This window comes from Rhinolophus hipposideros, assembly GCF_964194185.1.
Source record: "Rhinolophus hipposideros genome assembly, chromosome: 8".
Lineage (NCBI taxonomy): Eukaryota > Metazoa > Chordata > Mammalia > Chiroptera > Rhinolophidae > Rhinolophus > Rhinolophus hipposideros.
Genome location: NC_138054.1, coordinates 8,650,751 through 8,671,867, shown reverse-complemented (window position 1 = coordinate 8,671,867; position 21,117 = coordinate 8,650,751). Strand labels below are relative to the sequence as shown.

At 40.2% G+C, this 21,117-nt stretch overlaps 1 protein-coding gene across 3 annotated transcripts in view; it reads right to left on the bottom strand.

The window, feature by feature from the left end:
- Positions 1-21,117, bottom strand: part of DSP (desmoplakin) — a 41,949-nt gene continuing 20,832 nt past the window's right edge. The window contains exons 6-24 of one of the 3 annotated variants that reach the window (XM_081057887.1): positions 20,743-20,793; positions 19,666-19,827; positions 18,973-19,077; positions 18,012-18,107; positions 17,514-17,639; positions 16,806-16,958; positions 15,458-15,612; positions 14,526-14,652; positions 13,569-13,770; positions 13,086-13,312; positions 12,240-12,406; positions 11,658-11,796; positions 10,884-11,077; positions 9,696-9,858; positions 9,119-9,202; positions 8,568-8,675; positions 7,913-8,011; positions 4,858-7,152; positions 1-3,912 (exon numbers count right to left, since the gene is read on the bottom strand). In XM_081057887.1, the coding sequence (XP_080914013.1) occupies positions 688-3,912; positions 4,858-7,152; positions 7,913-8,011; positions 8,568-8,675; positions 9,119-9,202; positions 9,696-9,858; positions 10,884-11,077; positions 11,658-11,796; positions 12,240-12,406; positions 13,086-13,312; positions 13,569-13,770; positions 14,526-14,652; positions 15,458-15,612; positions 16,806-16,958; positions 17,514-17,639; positions 18,012-18,107; positions 18,973-19,077; positions 19,666-19,827; positions 20,743-20,793 (7,878 nt within the window). In that variant the 3' untranslated portion in view covers positions 1-687. The remainder of the gene's footprint in view (positions 3,913-4,857; positions 7,153-7,912; positions 8,012-8,567; positions 8,676-9,118; positions 9,203-9,695; positions 9,859-10,883; positions 11,078-11,657; positions 11,797-12,239; positions 12,407-13,085; positions 13,313-13,568; positions 13,771-14,525; positions 14,653-15,457; positions 15,613-16,805; positions 16,959-17,513; positions 17,640-18,011; positions 18,108-18,972; positions 19,078-19,665; positions 19,828-20,742; positions 20,794-21,117) is intronic. The other 2 variants (XM_081057888.1, XM_081057889.1) reach the window with 2 other exon arrangements.

Sequence of the window (21,117 nt, the reverse complement as noted above, 5' to 3'; positions counted from 1 at the left end):
CAAAAGTCTAAAAGTTTATTGCCAGAATAGCAAACTTCATAGACACGTTTTTAAAGTATATCGAAAATGACAAGCAAAATAAACAGAACTTTGACCAAAGAAAAGCAAAGATGGTTATTATGCACATACAGTCAAATTAATACCAAACCAAACAGATACATGGGAGTATATGGGTCATACAATCCACAGTCTAAAACTAAAGGAGACTCATTCCAAAATGCTTAAGCTTGGGTCGGTTTTGGGGGGGATGAGGGCTGGAGGTGTTAATTTTCTCCTAATACAGAAAATGGAAATACTTAGATAAGAAACAGAATGATGACTAAAATATCAATGATTAATTTAATTTTCATCTCCAAGAACAGAAATCTGTATTATAGGCCAACAATAAGTTCAAGAAGAATGGATCAAAAATCTAAACACAGAAGAGAAGAAACAAATTCTAAATCCAATTTGTGCTATCCTTACAACTGATTACCACTTCACATATACTACATCCAGTGTATATTAGTTAAGATGAGTTAAGAAGGTAAAAGGCCAGAACAGCCTTTACTATTCGGTTTCAACCATGTCTATGTTTGCTTAAGCATAGAAAATTCTATCACTGTACTGCAAGCACTAAATTTTTATTACTTAATAAAGTAAAAATTCATGTAAAATGTAGGTATAGCAACAATTTCCAATTGACTACTAGTGCCCAATAGAGCTACTGCTAAAGGAGTAGGAGGAGTAAGTGTAGGAAGAATTCCCTGTGGCATCAAAGCTTCCTCTCCGGGACCCACTGCGCGAACCAGAGCGAGACCCGGAGCGGGAGCCCGAACGGGAGCCAGGGGCAGAAGACATATTATAAGGGCTAGGCAAGCCCTTGGATGAAACAGAGGCGGCCTCCAGAAGGCGTAGGCCGGTGATATCTTCCACCATGGAGCGATTCATAGCATCCTTATAGGATATTTTTAATTTGGTTTTGGGGCAGGTCAGGATTTTGGCATAGCTGCTGGTATCTTGCAGCCTCTGAGATGCTCGGCCGTCAATAAACCCCTTTCTGATGGCTTCTTCTGTGGTTATTCTCCCAGGCACTTCCGGGTCAACTAGGCCTCCAGTGAGGTACTGGAACTCCAGGAAGCGCTGACCTGCCTCATAGGGAAGCCATTTTTCTTTCACTGCCTCTGCTGCTGACATCTTCTTTCCCTTCACACCTTCAAAGCCAATGAAAGCTTTCTGAGCAGGCTTCAGCCTGGTGGCCATATCTTGGTCAATCAGGCCCTGGGAGACCGCATCCTTAAGTGACATCTTCTGACCGGTGGTTGGGTGGATGATGCCACCTGTGCAAGCCTGAGCTTCCAGAAGCCTCTGACCAGTGATGCTATCCACAATGCCCCGCTCTATACCTTCTGTAATGGAGATCTTCTCCAGGTTTTCAGTGTCAAAGATGGCTGCAATAGGGCTCAGTTCTTCCAGGGATTCAGACAGAGAGCTGCTCTTGATGGTTAAATTCCTGACACTGGATATGGTAGAAATCTTACTTACTGACTCATGTCGGGAGTTGCTGAAAACATCATCACTGACACTGACACCCATGCCACTGCTGCTGCCAACACCATTTTTCAAGGAGATCATATCAGCAAACTGAGTGAGGCTGAGGCTGCCAGATCGGTACTGATCAAAGAACTTCCTGTCAACAAGGCCCTTATCAATAGCATCTTGAATATCATACTGACTGCCTGTCTTCCTGTCTACCAGGACCACCCTGGTGGAGCCATCAGATCCAGTGATGGTTATTTCTTCCCACTCACACTCCTGCTCACACAGTTCTTTGAAGGTTTCATAATCTATAAGGCCCTTCTTGTAGGCCTCCTGAACAGACATCTCCTTGTTGGTTTCTGGGTCAACGATGACCACTCTACGTTTCCTGAGGGTATTCTTCTGTGATGTCTGCACCAGTTTCTTCTTTTCTTTCAGAGGCAACAGACAGAGCCCCGTTTCCTCATCCTTGATGCATCTTTCTTTTAGTTGCAGATAGGTAAGATTTTCTTCAGTGTTTGGATCAAAAAATCCTTTTGTATCATCACTTGGATCTGAGAGAATCTCACTGAGTTCCTCATTAAAGTAGCCCCTCTTGTATGCCATGTCCACTGGCAATCGATGGCTCTCCTTCGGGTCGATGATCCCACCGGTGGCAATCTGTGCTTCTAACAAGCGAATGCCATGGCCCTTCTCGATGAGTTCCTTGTTCATGGCTTGGAACAAAGAGATGATGTTTCCCGTTTCAGGATCATTATACCCAGTGACAGCTCGTTCTGCAGACAGGAGCTTCTCTTTGAACTCAATACCCACCAGGCCTCTTTTATAGGCTTCCTCCACTGGTAACCTCAAGTTGCTAACAGGATCCACTATAAAGCCAGTAGCTGCTTGGGCTTCCAGCAACTCCAGAGCAGTACCAGGTCGGACCAAGCCAATTTTCATGGCCTCATAAATGCCAAGCTTCTGCTTTGTGGTCTCATTGTATATGCCTGCTATGCAGCTTGAACCCTGAAGGAAGTCCTTAATTCTCTCACCAACCTCATCATAAGAAATTCGACCTGATTCCAGTTCATTTACAGTGGATAGTCCCAATATACCAGAATCGACCAGCTCAGTGACAGTCACAGGTTGTCTGATTCCTTGGAAGGACATACTTCTCTTCTGTACCGAGAGCAAGAGCAGACCAGTGTGAGGTTCGATTCTGCACCGTTCCCTCAACTGCATGTAACTGACCTTCTTTTCAGTGACTGGATCGACAAAGTTTTTCTGACTATCTCGGGGATCATTTAAGGCCCGATACAAATCTCTGTCAATCAGCCCACGGGCTAAAGCTGTATCTTTTGGCAAAAAGACACTGTTCACGGGGTCCACTACACCCCCTGAAGCAATCTGGGCTTCCAACAGACGCATTCCGGTCTCTCTCTCAATCAAATTTTTCTTGATGGCTTCTGAAAGAGATACTGTCTTGCCTGAAAATGGGTCATTAAAACCCGTGACAGCTTTTTCTGCTGTATATATCTGTTCACGGTCATCGAAATCGATGAGGTCCCGAGCTATTGCATTGTCAACTGTCAGCTTCTCATTCCTATGGGGATCAATTATGCCACCTGTAGCTGCCTGGGCCTCCAGAAGCATGACTGTGGATTCTGGAGTGATTAATTTCTTTCTCCTGGCCTCGACCAAAGAGTACTTTTCCTTAGGAGAAACAGAAGCTCCAGCAATAGCTCCTGCACCGCGAAGGAAAGGCTGGATTTCAGAAGCAACTTCTTCCACTGACTTTTTCCCCTTCAACAGTTTGTCCAAGGTTGTTTTGTCAATCAACTGGCACTCATAGAGCTGCATCGCTGTCACCTTCTTCCTCAGTCCATCAAACACCAGCTTGGAGGAGTCCACAGTCCATTCACATTCAGTCTGGGTCTCCCGATGGGATCCGTACGGGCGCTGTTTGAGTTTGTCGATTTCCCTCTGTAGTCGGGAGCGTTCTGTTTCCAACTGTGACTGTGTCTCCCTGGTAGAGTCCTCCAACTTTCGCCTGCACCTCTCTTCAATTCTCTTGATCTCCGCTTGGAGTCTTTCAATCTCACTCCTAAGGCTGTTCTTCTCTCTCTCGCTCTTTTCTCTTTCTGACTCTATCTTCCTAATAGCCTCTTCCTTGCGGGAATATTGAGTTTTCCACTGATTCAGGTCATTCTGGATTTGCTGTTTCTCACACTCCAGGCGCTGTTTCACCCTACTTTCTGTCTCTAGAGTTGCTTTCATACGGTTCAGCTCATCCTCCAGCCTCTGCAGTCTGATCTTATCTTGCTCCAGAACTTTGATCTTCACCAGAAGGCTCTCTCTTTCCTGTACCACCTGCGTGCACTGGCTCTTTGATTCGTGAATCCTATTTGATGCCTAGAATTTAAAAAGAAAGAAATGGGGGAAAATGCTTTAATTATATCATATGACTACCATAATTTAACCTCTTTTCCTACTTTTTAAAACTTGTTCACTTACTTTCCCTTTCTCTGTTTTTTCCTGGATATACTAGTATTTTGTTATAGTACAAGTTTATGAAAAAATTCTGTAGATATATGTTGCCACTTTGATAAATGGCTTCATACTTACAATTTTCTTCCACTAAAAATCTAGGAGAAGTTGTAGACCTGTCTTATTCTTAACAGTAATTATGGTTTGAAAAAATAGGGGATTTTTTTGTTCCAGGTAATTACACCTGCTATACTTACAGTTCACCTGTAACAGCTACACTAACATGTTTAAAAAGCAATAAAATTCTATGGATATATATATATACACCCCCCCCCATACCCAGCCCCACACAAATATTGTCTGTCTACAGAAGTCAAATGTATTAGAAGTTAAAGAAGTTATTTTTAAATTAGGGCTTAAAAAAATAAAAGCCAAACAAAAAGGGCCATGAGCAAGACAACAGAATAATGCGTGCAGAAAAATCATGTAAGCAAGAGAGAAAAAGTCATTTTAAAATTGCATAGAAAATGCCTATAACACGGCTTTTATTTAGGAAAACTTTAAAAGCTCACTAAGAGCTATCTTCTAGAAAACAGAGTGAAACAGTCAGAGGAAGTGATCTTAGACGTTATACCCATGCTAAAAGTTCTGAAAGCAGGGCCAAACACGGGTTATTTTGGCATTTGATGCTGTGACAGAATAGAAATTACTCGAGAGCAGTTGTGTGGATGATGACAGATGTAGTACAGTGATGAAAAGAAAAATGAGACTTTCTGCAAGCATCAGGAGCAAGGGCACAGTTCAGGTAAGATGGCAATGGGGTGAATTATTAGAGAGACAGTAAAGCTGTGATCAAATGTTTGTTAATACCTCTAAAGCCTGCTTTTGGAATTGCTCAATTTCCTGTCTCAAATTTTCCCTCTCTCTCTGTAAATCGTTAATCAGCCCCTGAAGTTCCAGGGTTCGGTTGTTGCTGATCTGCAGTTGGCTCCTTAGTTCAGAGATAGTCGTGTTTTTATCACTATCCGCTTCACTTCGGCCCCGTCGGAGGTCATCGTATTCCAGCCTTAGGTTCCGTAGTTCTTCCTCCAACATCAAATGTTCCTTGGTCAGGTTCTCTGTGAGAGACTGCAGCCTTTCGATCTCTATTTTGCTTTCATTTAAGCATCTGCTTTTATCTTCTATTGCCTTCTGGAAATGCTCATTCCTCAAGTGAGCCTGTTTGACATTTTCTTGTTCCTGGAGCAACTGTCGCTTCAGGGCCTCAACCTCCAAGGAGAGCCTCCTCAGCTCTTCCTGGGTCCTCTGCTTCTCCCTCAGGTGACCATCCAACACATCCCTCTGCTGCCGAAGTTCGTCCTCGCTTCTTTTCTTAACAATGGACACTTGCTCCAGCTGCTGGGTCAGGCTGGTGATTTTTACCGCTTGCTCTTTCAAAGACCTCCGCATGCCTTCCAGCTCCTCCTCTAGCTGCTTCCTCTTGGAGGAGTCTTCTGAGGCTGTCCTCTTCAGCCAATTCAGCTCATCTTCCACTTTCTGCTTCTGCAACTGCAAGTCTTTCAGAGAATTCTGGAATCTGGCGATATCCTGGTCCTTCACGGATCTCTCCTGGGAAATCCTTTCATAGTCGATTTTCAAGCGCGTTAGTTCTTTCTCCTGAACCTTCAATTTGCTTATCGTGTCCGTTGCACTACTATTTGCTTTCTGCAGGTCATACTGGACCCTCTGTAATTTAGCATTTTCATCTTCCAGGCATTTCCGTTCATTTGTTTCTGTTTCTACAAGTTGTTTTAACCTTTCTATCTCCTTGTTTTTATCCTGGATCGTCTTGGCAGCATCATCAAGAGACTGCTTATATCTAAGGCTCTCTTCTGTTCGAATCTGAGTGACCTGTCTCAGCTCGATCTCCAGCTGCTGCTTTCTTTGAGACAACTCCGAGCCAGTGGACTTCTGCTGTTGGAAATTTTCTTCAACCTTCCTGAGATTCTCGGTGGTCTGGACTAAGGTGTTCTTCAGCCTCTTTATTTCTTCAGATAGGCTCCTGTTTTCTCGGGTGAGGTTGTCTATCTGGGCTCGGTAACCACTGGTGTCATCTTCCTTCTGCATGGTGAGCTGGTGGATGGTGGTCTTGGTGATGTTGATCTCTGTCTCAAACTGGTTTTTTAAGCTAATGATTTCCTCATCGTAATTGTTTCTTACCTTAGCCAGTTCATTTTCATATTCCCAGCGGCGCTTGGCCTCCTCCTGAAACTCAGCCTTAAGTCTTTCAATCTCCTTATTTTTGTCCTGAATGGTCTTTGCAGCCTCCTCCAAGGACTGCTTGTGTCTTGCATTCTCCTCAGAGCGCTGCTGGATGACCTGCTTAAGTTCCATCTCCAGATGCTGCTTCTTTTGCATCATCTCAGAGCCACAGGCTTTTTGCTGAAGGGCATTTTCCTCAGCTCGCCTTCGCTGCTCAGTGGTCTGCAGGATGCTGTCATTCAGCCTGACAATTTCATCCTTCAGATCGCGATTTTCCCTTGACAGTCTATCAAGCTGATTTCTAAGATTTTTGGAATCATCCTCTTTTTGCATGGATATCTCCTGGATGGTGGTCTTCGTAATGTTAATCTCTGTTTCAAACTTGTTCCTTAAATTACTCATCTCCTCATTATAGTGGTTTCTTACCTTTGCCAGCTCATTTTCATATTCTCTCTTCCGGGCGCTCTCCTCCTGCAGAAGAACCCTCAACCTTTCTATCTCGAACTCCTTCTCCTTGATGGCTTTCTCAGACTCTATTTTTTGCCAGCCAAGGCTCTCCTTTTCACATTGCCTTGCTTTCTGCAGTTGGTCATAGTCATTTTTCTGTTGGTCAAATCTGTCTTCCACAGTCTTTCTTCTTCTCTTTTCATCTTCAATCTCATAAGTAAGTCTGGTGATCTTCTCGTTGAGCTCTTTTATTTGGCTATAGCACTTGTCTAGATTTTGCTTAGCTGCCTTTCCATCCAACTCAGCTTGTCTCTTCAGTTCCTCCAGGCTCACAAGCTTTGCTTTGAACTGGGAACACTCTGTCTGGTATTTCTGCAGGTTCTGATCCAGGAATTTGTTTTTATTGCAGTTTTCAGAGTTGGCATCTCGGGCCAGTCTGAGCTCCTCTTCCAAAACTTCAATCTTGGTATTTTTCAGCTGTGAGAGTGAAATGAGAGATACGTTGAAAGAAAAACACCTCATATCACAAGAAAGAAGCAGTTGTACTTTTCCCCTCCCAGACCAATGTACATTCTCACTTCTCTTTACACACATATACATGCACACACATGCACATACGGACACACAAGCACACGCACGAGCACACACATAAAATGTGATGTAAGACAAACACTACTTGACAAAAATTCAGTAAATCTGTATTTTTCTTATAATTCTTCTATCAACTGCTTACATGATCTTAGCAAATGATACATCTTTGAGTTTCAGTTTCCCATCTATAAATGAGGTAATTTCTTCCAAGATCAAAAGCTTACAATTTCATAAATCATGTTTCCTTTATTTCAAGTAGAAAGTAAGTTTCCGTATAAACTTTAGTCAAGTATTAGAAATGAGGAATACATTAATCACCCCACATGACAAACTCAAATGCAGCTAGTCCAGGATGTTTATTCGTAATTTAACACAAAGATATAAAGATAATTCCTTGACCAAACATTGAATGAAATTACTCGTTTGGGGCAAGGTAAATTAGCTGTAATTACGCAAATATTACCTAAATCCATTTAGAGCATGGGACAAACCCCAGGCTTACGAGCAAACTGTATTGTACTAACTGTGTAGAGGAAATACAGTTTTACCAGTTAAGTATGTCCAAATCCATGTTATAATGAGGCAGGAATAATAAGGTTCTATCCCATTTTATTTCTTGATGCTCCAAGGAAATAAAGTAAATTACCTTCAGATCTTCCAAACTCTTCAGCATCTCACTTAAGAATCTGTAATAGTCTCCAGACCTTGTAAGTAGTTCTATGTACCGAGCATGCATATCTGAAGCCTTGGAGAAAAGGAACAAAAGGGGGGAAAAAAGATATTACATTCCAAAGCAGTCCTATGCAAGTTGACAGATTTTGTTTTCTAAAACAGTAAAATAGTAAAATTATAATTTAAAGAGTGAATTCCCCTCTTCCATGTGTGCTAATGCCAAATTCTAGAAGTACAACAAAACAGAGTGCTAAAAACATTGTATTCCATCCTCATCATTCCAAGGTGTTTCCCCTAAACCATCTGACAGGTGATGTTCTCTGATATCTTTGGGAAGAAGCTATCTTTTAAACATCCACTAAATATTCCACTTTTTTAAAGTTTCCGTCATTAAACCCAGAGCCCAATTTCTGCAAAGACTCTAACATACAGATTCAGACTTCAGATAATTTCCTAAAATGCATCACATATTGAATAGAAGGTACATAACCTACTATTCAACCTTTGTGAGTAAAACCCTATAACAAGGGATGAATTCAAGGATTATAGGGAAGACAGGAAGAGGACAGGGAATAGAGAAGAGGAAGAAGGTAGGGTGAGCCCTCAGAGATATGTAATGATGTGTATACCTCTTGCAGAATCATCCCAGAAGGAGACTGAACCATAGTCCTCTTGATAGGTATGTTCAGTAGAGTTTCCAGTCCTGAGGTATACGAGGCCAGCTGGAGTTCGTAATCCTGTAGAATAATGAAGTTTAAGAAAAACATACCGAATGAACTTAAAAGGAGTCACTGACAGCTACAATTCAACAGTTTCAAATCATCAAGCTCTATTTCTAATGACCAACACCAAAGGCTATCATGCGCCGCTAATGCCCAAGCAGCTAATAGTATATTATTAAGCCAAACAGTACATCTTTATAGCTAACTGGAGAATTTTGCACAACTACCAGTCTAAAGAATGAAGATCAGACAATTCCCACAGATATGGCCAATGTGTGATGAATTCAAGTTAATGGATAACAAATGTTTATGGTTTGTTCAGGAGAGGATAAATAAAATCTATAAAATCCATATAAACTAATCTTCAATTAGTTTATAATCTTGAAAGTGAATCAGAAAATAATGCAGTTAATAATATTCTGGATGAAATACCAACATTCTTTGTAAAACCAGCATACCTTAATTGAATTCGCACAAAGTTCAGCAATTTTTTGTACTTCTTCTGATTTGTCTCGTTTGCCAGAAATTTCACTATGCAAGTTCTATATAAAAAATAAAATATTTACAAATGTTAAAGTGCATAAATATTTTTAAATAAATGTTATTTCACTCTTTCATCACTGTTATTTTATCCCTTCAGTTTATTACTACGTGCACTGACCTCGTATTTTCACAGTTAAATCTTAGGAGATGAACATGGTTTTCTATTCAGAAAAGAGAAGGAAGATCTTCAACTCTTATTATCTACCTAAAAAGTTACCTTCTAGTCAGTACTCTTTTCTCGTCCTTTCCCCTCATTTTATGAAGATCCTTTACTACATACAACATTACATTATTTCTATGTTCATAATTGCATTTCTTTGTAAATATCTCCATTGTTTTTCCTCTGGGCAGTCTTTAAGCATTTGCAAAATGGGTTAGTAATATTAAATATTTATCATTTCAAACCCAGGCACTGCTTTGAAAACCTGAGAAAAATACAGCTTACACCCAAATAATTTCAAAACAGCTATGAAATGACAACTTGACTTATACCTTCTGTTCATTCAAAAATCGCATAACTGTGTTGGAATCTCCAAACTTCATGGATTCTAAGGAATCTTGGCGGCGTTTGGCATCGTAGAGCCACTTGCAGAAAGCCTGATAGTTATCACGATAATTCCTCAGTTGCTTGATTTGTTTCTCCAGGTCCCATAATCTAGGGAAAACACAGATAAAATTATTAAAATTGTTAAAGCACTGCTTCTGTTCTCAAAGTATTTAACAAAGTGACCATATGACCCAGCAATTCCATTTGGTATATACCCAAGAGAAATGAAAACATACCTCCACACAAAAAGTTATATATGAATGTTCATAGCAGCATTTATCATGATAGTCAAAAACTGGAAACAACCCAAATATCCATCAACAGATGAAAGAATAAACAAAATGTGTCATAGCCATACACGAAATGTTATTCAGCCATCAAAAGAAATGGAGTACTGAAACATCCTACACCACTTATGAACCTTGAAAACGTTATGCTAAGTGAATAAAGCCAGTCACAGACAACCATATATTATATGATTGCATTTATATGTCCAGCATAGGCAAATCTACAGAGACAGAAAGTAGACTGGTGGTTGCCTGGGGCGGGGGGATTGCTAGTGGGTATAGGGTTTCTTTTTTGGGGTGATGAAAATGTTCTAAACTTAGATTATGGTGATGGTTACACAATTCTGAATAACAAAAACCACTGACTTGTACATTTTAAATGGGTGAATTGTATGACGTGTGAATTTTATATCAATAAAGATATTTTTAGAAAGCACTGCTAGTAAAATGAACCACGAACAAGATTCCGGAGATTTTTTTCTTAAACCTTCATTTGCAGTAAAAGATTTAATTTTCATAAACTTTTAGAGAACATTCACTCAAAGCTTCCACTTCTTCCAACAGTCATAACAAGAGTTTATAGGACACAAGAGAGCTTGATCAACGGTTTCCGCTATTTCCCTAAGAACCTAGATGGCACCTGGCATGGGTTGATTCAAGCATGGCTACCGTGATGTACTATCCATTTCCAACAAAGCTGTCCACAGGAAGTCCATAAATAGAACACCTACTATGCCTAACTTATACACACAACAAAACCACGATTTTTTTTATAGTGATTACTTCAAGTGACATTATTTGGGGAACAACCAAATGGGAGGAAAGTACAGAAGGAATTTGGCATACCTATAGTCTATCTGTTTATCTATTCTTTGCCAGCGATCTCCCAGCTGTGTGACTTTTTCACTGAACTTGCCCAGATCCAGGTCATAAAGTTGATACTGCTGTGAAGTCTGGGAGTGGATTTGCTGGGCTTTCTGCAGTTCTGTCTTCATGGTGGCCAACAATGATTTCTTCAAGTTCAAGTCATTTTTAATTTTCTGTCATAAGAGAAAAAGTACAAATTCATCTCATGTCCTACTTGATGCTACACTGACAGTCACCAAATGCAAAAATTTTATAAAACCCTTTAGAATATTCGCTTTAAAGTGTTATCACTTTAAAGTGGTAACAATCAGTTCAAGAAAATATATTTACTGGTTGCATTTCCCAGTATTTGAGTCAGTAATCTAGTTCCTTGTGCTACCCCATTAAAAAGGACTCCATGTACAAATTAGTTTGAGAAATGCTAAATATCACACTTAATTCCATTCCTGAATGATTGTAATATATATTAATGTATTAATGGTTCTGAGAAGTCCTATGGTGAAGTAACCAGTTTAACTATGTTTAATTAAGCATTCCCCAAACTAACTCACCACAAATTACTTTTTCACATAGTTCCTGCTCACACGCTCTGAAAAACAGTATACTAGAGATGAACGATTGACATCAATGTGTGGCCAACGAAATTTGGTAGTCCTCGAAACTCATGAAAACTTAGCACAGCTTTATAATTAGGAGCTGAGTCCTGGATTATTTTCTGTAAACTGGGCCACTGTTAACATCCTTTCACATTACCTTCAGTCCACAGCGGTAAGCCTCCACTTTATCCAGATCCAGGCAAACAGTTTCCTCCTCAGTGAGTCTGGCTTCGTAAACCTTTAACATGTCCTCTGTTTGGAGAATAGCCTGGAGTAATGCTCTCACTGTACATAAGCTGTAAAAAGCAAAAGAGGCAAATAATATTGTGGTCATTTCATTAAACTTTGGACATTAGCTCCTGCCACCATTAATGAGCGAAAACAATATTAAAGCAGATAAAATTTTATTTTGCCTAGTTTATAAGCTGCAGGAGCAACATATTTTTTTCCCCTCTGTCATGTTTCAGACCACCATTTTGCATTAACTGAAGAATTCCAAGTTCTGGCCCTTAGAGTATACCTTAGCTGTAAGATACGTTAGATCGCAGAACAGTGAAATTAACGCCCTTGGCTAGAAGATCCTTTCTCAAAAGCATAGAAGTATGTAAGTAAGCCTCCAGTGAAAAGAGAAACTGTCAGGCAAAGGCTCTGGCAAGCCACGCATATAAAGCAAATGAAGTCTGACAAAGTGAAGCTAAAACAAAGCAAAATACCTGAGATCAGCATTAGTTGGGATTACCTGTTTAGGTAGCCATCTGTAACGCCATTGATATTTTCCAGTTTCTGAAACAGCCCAAATACCTCATTCTGTAAATAGCAGTATTTTTCTGAACCTCTGAAGTTAGCTAGCATATCTTTAAGCTGGTTGAGAACTTCAGCAATTGCTTGAGAATCATTCTGCACACTCTGTCAAAAAAGAAGGAAAGCTCTTTTGATTTAGCTGTATCATTCTTATGATCATTTTTGTCCTTACAAAGTTCAATAAATGTAAAGGATTCAAGCAAGAGACTGACTTGACCTCTCACTACCTTCTTCAGGAAGGCCTGATCAGCACTGTGTAACTGTGACCCTCTTACTTAGAATATATACCTGGGACATTCCGGTATAGTGCCCAGGCTTGTCTGGGCAGACGAGATCACTGAGCTATTAAGTGAAACACCTGGGCTGTAGTACTAGCTCTGTCGATGGCTTTGAGACTTTACTTCACCTACCAAATCTCTTAGTGTCAGTTTCCTGTCCATAAGTAAGGGTAATTCCACCTGTCTAACCCATATCATAGGTTGTTTTGGGCAGAAGCCAAATTACTGTTTGTGAAAACGTTTGAAATGAACAAAGTAAGATATGGCACAAAGGAAGAACCTTGTAGCCTGACTCAGAAACCCACAAAGGTGGCTTAATCCCCAGCTTGATAAATTTCTATAAATTTGGAAGCATGGGAAACAAAAAAAGAAATTGTGCCCAAATCCTATTTTCTTGAAAATTAATGTTTCTTGCCTATAAATATTTAAACCAAGAAGTTTTTTAATTCGTTTGCAGATAAATATAAATATACTGAGAATCAGGCAAAATATTAATGGATACCTACCTTCAGCTCATTTATTTTCACTGTGATATGGTGAGAAGACCCTTGGTCAGCCTGGAGTATGTTTTTAAGAGTCATTCTGACCTCGCAGAGCTCCATCTGCCTGCGAATCTTCTGGAGCTCCATCAGCAACCACGTTTCTTGCTTGTCATTTTCTCTGTTGGTTTCAATTACTTTATTATGGTTGACGTCTTGGCAGGAACCAACATGAGTGATTTCAGTTGTGGTTACTGTGAAAATATGTTAGGACCACAAAAATCAGAGAATTCCTAGTTAGAAGGGTATTAGGCCTCAAAAAAATCCATACTCCATGATAGTGTAGCTACTTCCTCTGATTTGAGTCAGAAAATTTAGTGTAAAAATAAATGACTTTTGACACATTATTTTTCAAAGAAATGATTCTGAAACTAGTTTTATGCCAACTACATCCTTTTTACAGAAACTGCACGTAGGGTTGATACAAAGAGAAGGGTGCTCCAGACCGACCTGTCTGGTGCTGGGGGTGGCCAGGCAGCTGGATGACCAGTGTCTGGTAGTGCTTCTGGGCATCCGTAAACTGAGACTGCATTTTCCGTTTGTCGTCATCTCCAAACATCTCTGAGCCTTGGCTGTTTCTGATGAACTCTTGGTAATGTAATTCAAGGTCAGATATTGTCTTCATGTAATCTTCCTGCCGCATTGTTTTCAGCTAGAAGTAAACCAGGTAGAAGTGACTTATGGTGGCCCCCACAGTGTGACCAGGGAAAAGTTTGCTGGAAAATACCCTGTGCTAGATGGGGCTTGAGGCAACGCTCACCCTGGGACCATGGAAATACAAAAGGTCTTTGAGGGGTAGAGATTTCCCCTAGGAAACATAGCAATGGGCTCTTTATTTTCTTTTGCTACACAATTTTATTCTTCAAAGGAAGTATTCAGAAGCTCCAAACATAAAGCAGATGCTCTGACTAAAATGAGAAAAGGTTAAGGGGAGCCCAAATTGACCCATTTTGAGCCCCTCTCCTCACTGCCACCCTAGTCATCCCAAGACAGTACCCTCACCTGGGATTCTTGGACCCCAATTTGATAACCACTGATCTTCAGTAAATAAAGCTTTGGTGTTCATCCAAGAATTCTTTTACTTCTGTGATATCCAGTCAGTAATGTATAACCTAACTTTCCATTACATCTAAGGAGAATAGAATTCAGAATACTATAGGACCCCATGCCTTCCCCACAGGTACTCCTAGCTTGTCAGGTAACTAATTTGTCTCATAACCAGCTACATGTGAATTCCTCCCATTCCGTGTCAGACAGGCCAGAAACTCTATGGCAGGCTGAGCTGATTCTCTTGATGAGCTACAACAGCATCAGCTACACCGCTAGAAGGTCTGCGGGTGGAAGCATGCAGGGTGGGGAGTAGCCTGGCGCCTCCTCCAGGCAGCCTGGCTGGTCCTGGGGACCTACCTTGGCAATAGTCATGGCCCTGATTTTCTCGATGTCAATCATGCAATAGTGCCAGGAAACCAGGCTCTTCATGTTGATGTAGAGCTGGTTCCACAGAGCCAAGATGGCTTCGTAGTACTGCTCGATCCTAGGCAGCACAAAAGGAAATCATGGCTGTCAAACTGTATCCCAAATGGGAAACCTGGCCATGCTTACCTGAACTCACAAAAAAACTAAAACACGAACTAAGAGAATAAGGGGCAAATGGATAATTTTCAAAACATTCAACATTTCAAGGCATTTGGACTGATTTACTCCCCCAAAGTACATTCTCAATGACCTATATTAGTACAGATAGCGCGAATCATTTTGATTAAAATAGTATGATCTTTTGTTGTTGTGTGTTGTTTGCAGCACACACTTTTTAACTGACAGAAGTCTACTACTGACTGGGTGGGAACCAGGGAGAAAGCTGTTGGGAATGAGCTTAGAAATTAGCATACGGGGCTCATTATGCAACCCTCCCTATTCTGAAGGTGGCTGAAGATTTCCATGGCTGAAGGTTTAGAAGAATCTGCCAAGGACCATCTGTAAAATGAACGCTCCACCTATTGATGAGCAAATATGGATAGGGGGCATTTTATACTTGTGGCTGCATGCAAAAGTACTGATTGTCTAAGAAGGGAAGAACTTTGAAATAATGCTTTTAAAGTATGTAACAGGAATTATATAGTCCAGTGCTCCTATAGTCAGACGTTCTTTTCATCCTCCCTTAAACATTATAGTATCTTTAACGTAAGATTGTAAGACAATGTAAAGGGACCTTCATGAGGTTCTTTTGGGGTGTGAGGCTATCCTAGGGAACCGTGTGTCTAAGTGTCTTCTAGAAGCATTTGCCCTATTTCTCTCCACTCTCGTTCATGTCATGGCTACTAGAAACTTCAACAACTTACTTGCCAGCCAGGTCCACGGCCAGGGGATTCGGAGGAGGAATAATCAGACTGACGGAAGGAACGAGCATGTCCACGCCTCCTGGGCCCGTCACATACCACTTGCTGCGCTCATTGTTGTCTTTTAGGATGCACTCGTCCCCTTTGTGCACAATTTTCTGTAAGGCAAGCAACCCCATCCGTATTGTGGCTTTATGCATAAGTACACATTTATATCTTTCTTCTCAACGATACAAATAGAGATGAAAACATGCAAACTGTTTGAGCTTTTTATCTTATTCTTTTTTCCTCACAGGAAGATAATCTGTATATAACCCAGCAACACTGATGCTTTAAATAATACGTGTGAGCCTGAAAGGTGTGTATAAAGTGAGTTAGGTGAAGTAACTTTCCAAAGAGAGCCTGGGGAATCCATCCATAAAGCGAAAAGTCCTTTCGTAAAGCAAAAATTCAATCCCCGGCTTTTCTGTTTGTGAGTCCATGTTTTATGTATTAGAGTTTAGTGTGAGGGAGTCACTTGTCTCATTCATTTGCTCTCAAAATTTTTAAATAAAAATTAAAAAGTTCTGGTATCAGGTCTTCAGAAAAGTAACTTTCTAAATTAACTCCAGCACCTAAATAGCTTCTTTTCTAAATTAACTCTATATAGCTCCTTAAAATGGGTATTTAAAATATGACAAGTATCTTAACTAGTAAAATGTAACAACCTTGATATTTATGTATTTCAATTTCCATTTCAACGTGTACTTCTCCACACGAAAGCTCTTAAAACATTTCTGCATGGTAGAATAAACTCTGTTGCTTTATATCATTTATCTAATCAATTAAACACATTTTATATTTCTTAAATCCTCCATAGTTTCTATAAGAAAGTAGAACTGTGGGAATTAATAATAATTAATAATAAATGATTACTAAAAACAAGTCATCTTTCTATAAAAATGCCAGTGTTTGCCACAGAACCTGCAGAATTAATATGCTCGATTACTGCATAAAATCTGCAATGACATTCACTTTGTATCCAGCATACTGGTCACCTTTCTCATTTCTTTTATATTCAGTAATTTGAAGATAAGTGATCACAGATAAATTAAGTTTTTCATATTAGAAGTACTAAGCCTTAAAATTGAATGGTTTAAAAATACCCTGTCCTGATTACTGACAACTGTCATGTAATTCAGAACAAAGCTGCTGCATTTATTCAGCAGCTTGCTGCTTTGTATACAAAAGAAAAGACATTTACTATGGTGCTCACTGAAATCTGGATTAAATTCTGCTCTCTTGACTGACAAAAATCTGTATGAAGAGGCAGGGAAAGCTTTTGTATTGCTCTGAATAAGCGAGTACGCACCTGGTCTTGTTTGTAGTCACACAGAGCCCTGAGAATAATGGGCTTATTGCTTCTGTAGTCTGGGTTACGTGGTTTCAGCTGCACAATCTTCTTGGACTTGTTCACCAAGTTCTGTACCTGACGCTTGTATTCAAGGATTTTCTCTCGTTCTTTCTGCAATTACAAATAAAATCATACTTTAACATAGATACTCTGTGAATTTTAGATAAGATCTTCAAATGACATTAATATAGCTACTATGACATTACAAATGAGATACTGTTATTATTGCATTAGCTGTTAAAAACCACACATTCATCTATCTTCAGGGTCTATGGGAACCTGTCATAAGAAGTGACTCCAGAAGCTGCACAGCCATGAATTAAGTGGACAGGAAAAGAATATCATTGTGTAAAAAAACATTTATGTTGATAAAACTTGAAATATTCTTTTCCAGAGGAATTTTCATGTTAAGTATTATAATCAGTATTCTCTCCATTTTTATTTTGAGCAATAGAAATTACTTAAGCAAAAGTCATTTTCAACGGTAGCTAAGCATGTAAAGAAATTTACTTTGAGAAAAGCCATTGAAAGATGAAGAAAATGCTTGCTTGAGCTGGGCATACGCTGCTCTGTACAATAATGCAAATCTGCAGTCTGAACTGCGTTGGTGGGGGCATCTTATCCCTCCTGCGTAAGGCTGCCGAGGGCCTGGGTCTGAGATGATACCTCTAGCTCCTTGATCTGCTCCAGCAGGCGCTGCAGAGGCATGTTCTTGTCACAGGAGTACTTCTTCCTGATGGAGTCTTGAAGGCCCTTCAGGTAGGCTTCAGTCGACTGGGCCTCTTCAAAAAACTGTTAAGGATGATAGTGATCTCATGTCAGTGAAAAGCAACTCAATGAGCAATATCATCCAGCACTTTTATTTCAAGGACTACCTTCACTAAGAATCTACTTGGTAGGTGGCTAAAGAAAGCATTACAGAAGAAAGTATATTAACGGATATGACAAGAGACTATTTGAGTGAATGATGACCAGGTTACCAATCTATGCTCCTCTAAACTGAAAATCAATAAAGATTTTTGCAAATTACATTGCAAATAAATTTATATGGCAAATAAATTTATGCAATATTTTGAAGATTATTTTCGGTGCTTTTAAAAACACATTCAAAAGATAAGGTATTAAGACCTAAAAGACAATTAAATCATTACTAAGTATAAAAACCTGAAAGTAGGCAGCATTCTCTTTGAGATGGACATCAATGCATTTGGTGATCTGAAGAATCCAGCTCCACTGTGTCTGAAGAGTATCCATATATGCCTGAAAACAAGAAAACATCAGCTGTCTCACCACCACTCAGCCCTATAGAGGCTTCTGTTCTTGGGTAGATATGTGAGCCTAAATGAAAGCGATGAAATATTTTTTATCGAATTCCAAATCAAGCAAACTTTTCCCCAAAAGTTAAAAACAGAACTTCCCAACAGGGAACTTCTGGTATGGTAGAAATTCAAGTGTAATACCAGTTTTAACAAATAGATACCATAAGAGTATTAGGCAAAGTATTCACCCAAATGACATGACTACTGACCAATCAGAACAGAAACTGGAGCAGGGTTCCTTCCTCCCCTGCACCAAGCCCTGTTCCTGTACAGGTGCTAGATGGGGAGGTCCAAGGCACCCATGAAGAGGGCTGGAGAGACTTAAGGCGGTGATTCTTACCAACTGATACGGAACTATTTCAAAATTTTTAACAACCAATTTTTTAACATACCAGTGCTACCAGCTAATGTCAGCCTTGAGCACAGCCCCAGATGGCAGTCTAGGGCAGAGGTCAGCAAGCTACAGCCCAAGGGCCACATCCAGTCCACTGCCTGCATTTATAAATAAAGTTTTATTGGAACACAGTCACGTTTATTCATTTACATGTGGCTATGGCTGCTTTCACGCAATGGCAGAGTTAAGTAATTTTGACAGAGTCCAAATATCCTGCAAGCCTTGAATATTTATTATTTGGTCCTTTGCAGAAAAAAGATTGTCAACCCCTAGTCCAGGGTATTGATCCCAAAATATAAAATAAACTTGTTGTGGCTTTATGATGGGTAAGAATCATTCACTTGTATAGTCCTACTTTATGAAAAGTTTCCCTTGTTTTCCCTAATAAAAATGTAAATCTCAAGGAGCCTACCTCGATTTTGTCTGAAGCTGGGTGCTGATTGAGAACAAGTTGGTCACTTTCTTGTTTAAGCTTATTGAGCTCTTTTTCCTTAACTTCCAGTTGTCTCATGCGTATCTGTGAATGAAAGAAAAACAAATCCTTCAGAGCAAGTCACCGTTGGTCTTCCATCACTCCCACCGTATTTAAAGAAAGGTGAATACAAAACTGCATTATGGAAATGAACAATGCCAAAGAATCTTGTTGTATTTTCCTAGCATTAAAAATCATAGCATTTTTAATATTGGAAAGGATGTTTAAGACCTGAAAGGCTGTTTGAAATCATCCGGTATATGGCTAAGGCCAGACTGATGACACGTCCAAATTCACACAGGTAAAGTGACAGAGCCACAACTGATACTGAGATTTTTCTAATTCCTGGTTTTAATCCACTAGGCTACTGTGGTACCCACACTCTGGGATATCTGAGTGAACTCATTCTTACACTCTCTACTGTCTCCTGGGATGTGAAACAACGCATTACTCCTCTTAAGTCCACTGAAAAGCTTTCAGACAGGAGTGGTTTTTCACGACCATTTTAACACAGGCTGAATCACAACTGGCTGATGAAATTATCACCAGTCCATTCATCCCCACCTCATCACCTTGTCGGCCTCCAAGGCAACAGCCTCGAGGCAAGCACCTACAAGGAAAGGGGGAGCTTACGGAGAAGGCCTCCTGTTTCTGAGCGATGTTGGTGTTCTTGTCACTCCAGTCGTAGAGCAGCTCCTCCTCCTCGCAGTCGTTGATCCACATGATCTCTCGGGACGTCGCCTGGATGATGTTCTGCAGCTGTCGCAGGTGATCCATTCTCTCAAAAGACCCTTTCTGCACAGGACGTTCAGAAGCAGCGTTAGGATAACAACACACAAATTTCAAGGATACACCCACATGGTCCTTTTTACCAAAAAGAGCACAAGAATCGGTAAAAGGTTAACCTCCTGTATTCACTGACCACCTGGTATGTGAAAAGGACCCATCCAAACTTGCGATGAACAAGGGAGCAATTTTAGATTCAATGAACAGCCCTAATCCTGAACACTCTTGATTCAGATGATGTTCGGGTTCAATGATTAGTTTTAGATTACAAAGGGGGAAATGGGATTCTTAAAGATAGATCAAGCTTTTTCTGCCCTCTCTCACACCCCAAAAATTCATGGCGCCATCAGTTAGTCACACACCAGACCTAATATGAAAACTACTGTGTCACTACTAGCCATGTTATTCAAATAGTGTCACTTCCAATAAGAAAATATTGAAGAGTGAAGATAGTGTGGCACAGATAGGCAGAAGATGGAAATATCTCTTCTCATGAATCAAGTAACTGATTCCGAGTCCATCACAAAATGGTGATGACGGTCTGGTAAACCTCTGTCTAAAGGAAACATGCCTTATTTGTGCTTATACCTCATAAAAAAAGGCTGTAATCCTCAAGTGGAAAAGCTTTATTGCTTTAACTGCAAGTACTTGACAAGTGCTATTTATGTGACCCTTAACTTGCAAGTAGAACAGCACAAGGTACTGTGTTCAGGGGGAAAAAAATTCTTTTAAAATTCACTTCTAAAGGAATCACAGCAGTAGAAATGAAATTAGCATCTACAAGGCCCTACGTATATTTCCAGGTACTTTCAGCGTCATTAGATACCTAGAACACCTGGAAGGTACCTTACCCCCACACTGTGCTCCACATGGGTGGAACTGAATTGAATTGAACACAGAAACTTCAGAAAGAAGTTGGCTTACCAGCAGGTTTTCATACTCCTCCTCCAACTGGTAGATGGCAGATTTCTCACGCTAGAAGACAAAGAGCAGGTCATGATTTCATTCCCCTTGTGGGTTTGTATAGAAACAGCAGCCCCTCTAAACCTCCTTTTTGTCAAATACTGACTTCACATCCTTCAATAGAAAGACGATTCGCTCTATGAAATTGTTTACCTACAGGGCCATCTCCCCAGATGGTTTGAAGACAAACCCTCTCTGGCCTGGCAGTGCCATCTCCGCAGAGTGAAGGCGTGATCACTGTCATTTAAAGACCAACTTGTTACAAAATTGTAAAAGTCTAAAAATACAATTTAGGACTCCCTAGATCTTAGAGAAAATTGGTCAGATATTCAGGTG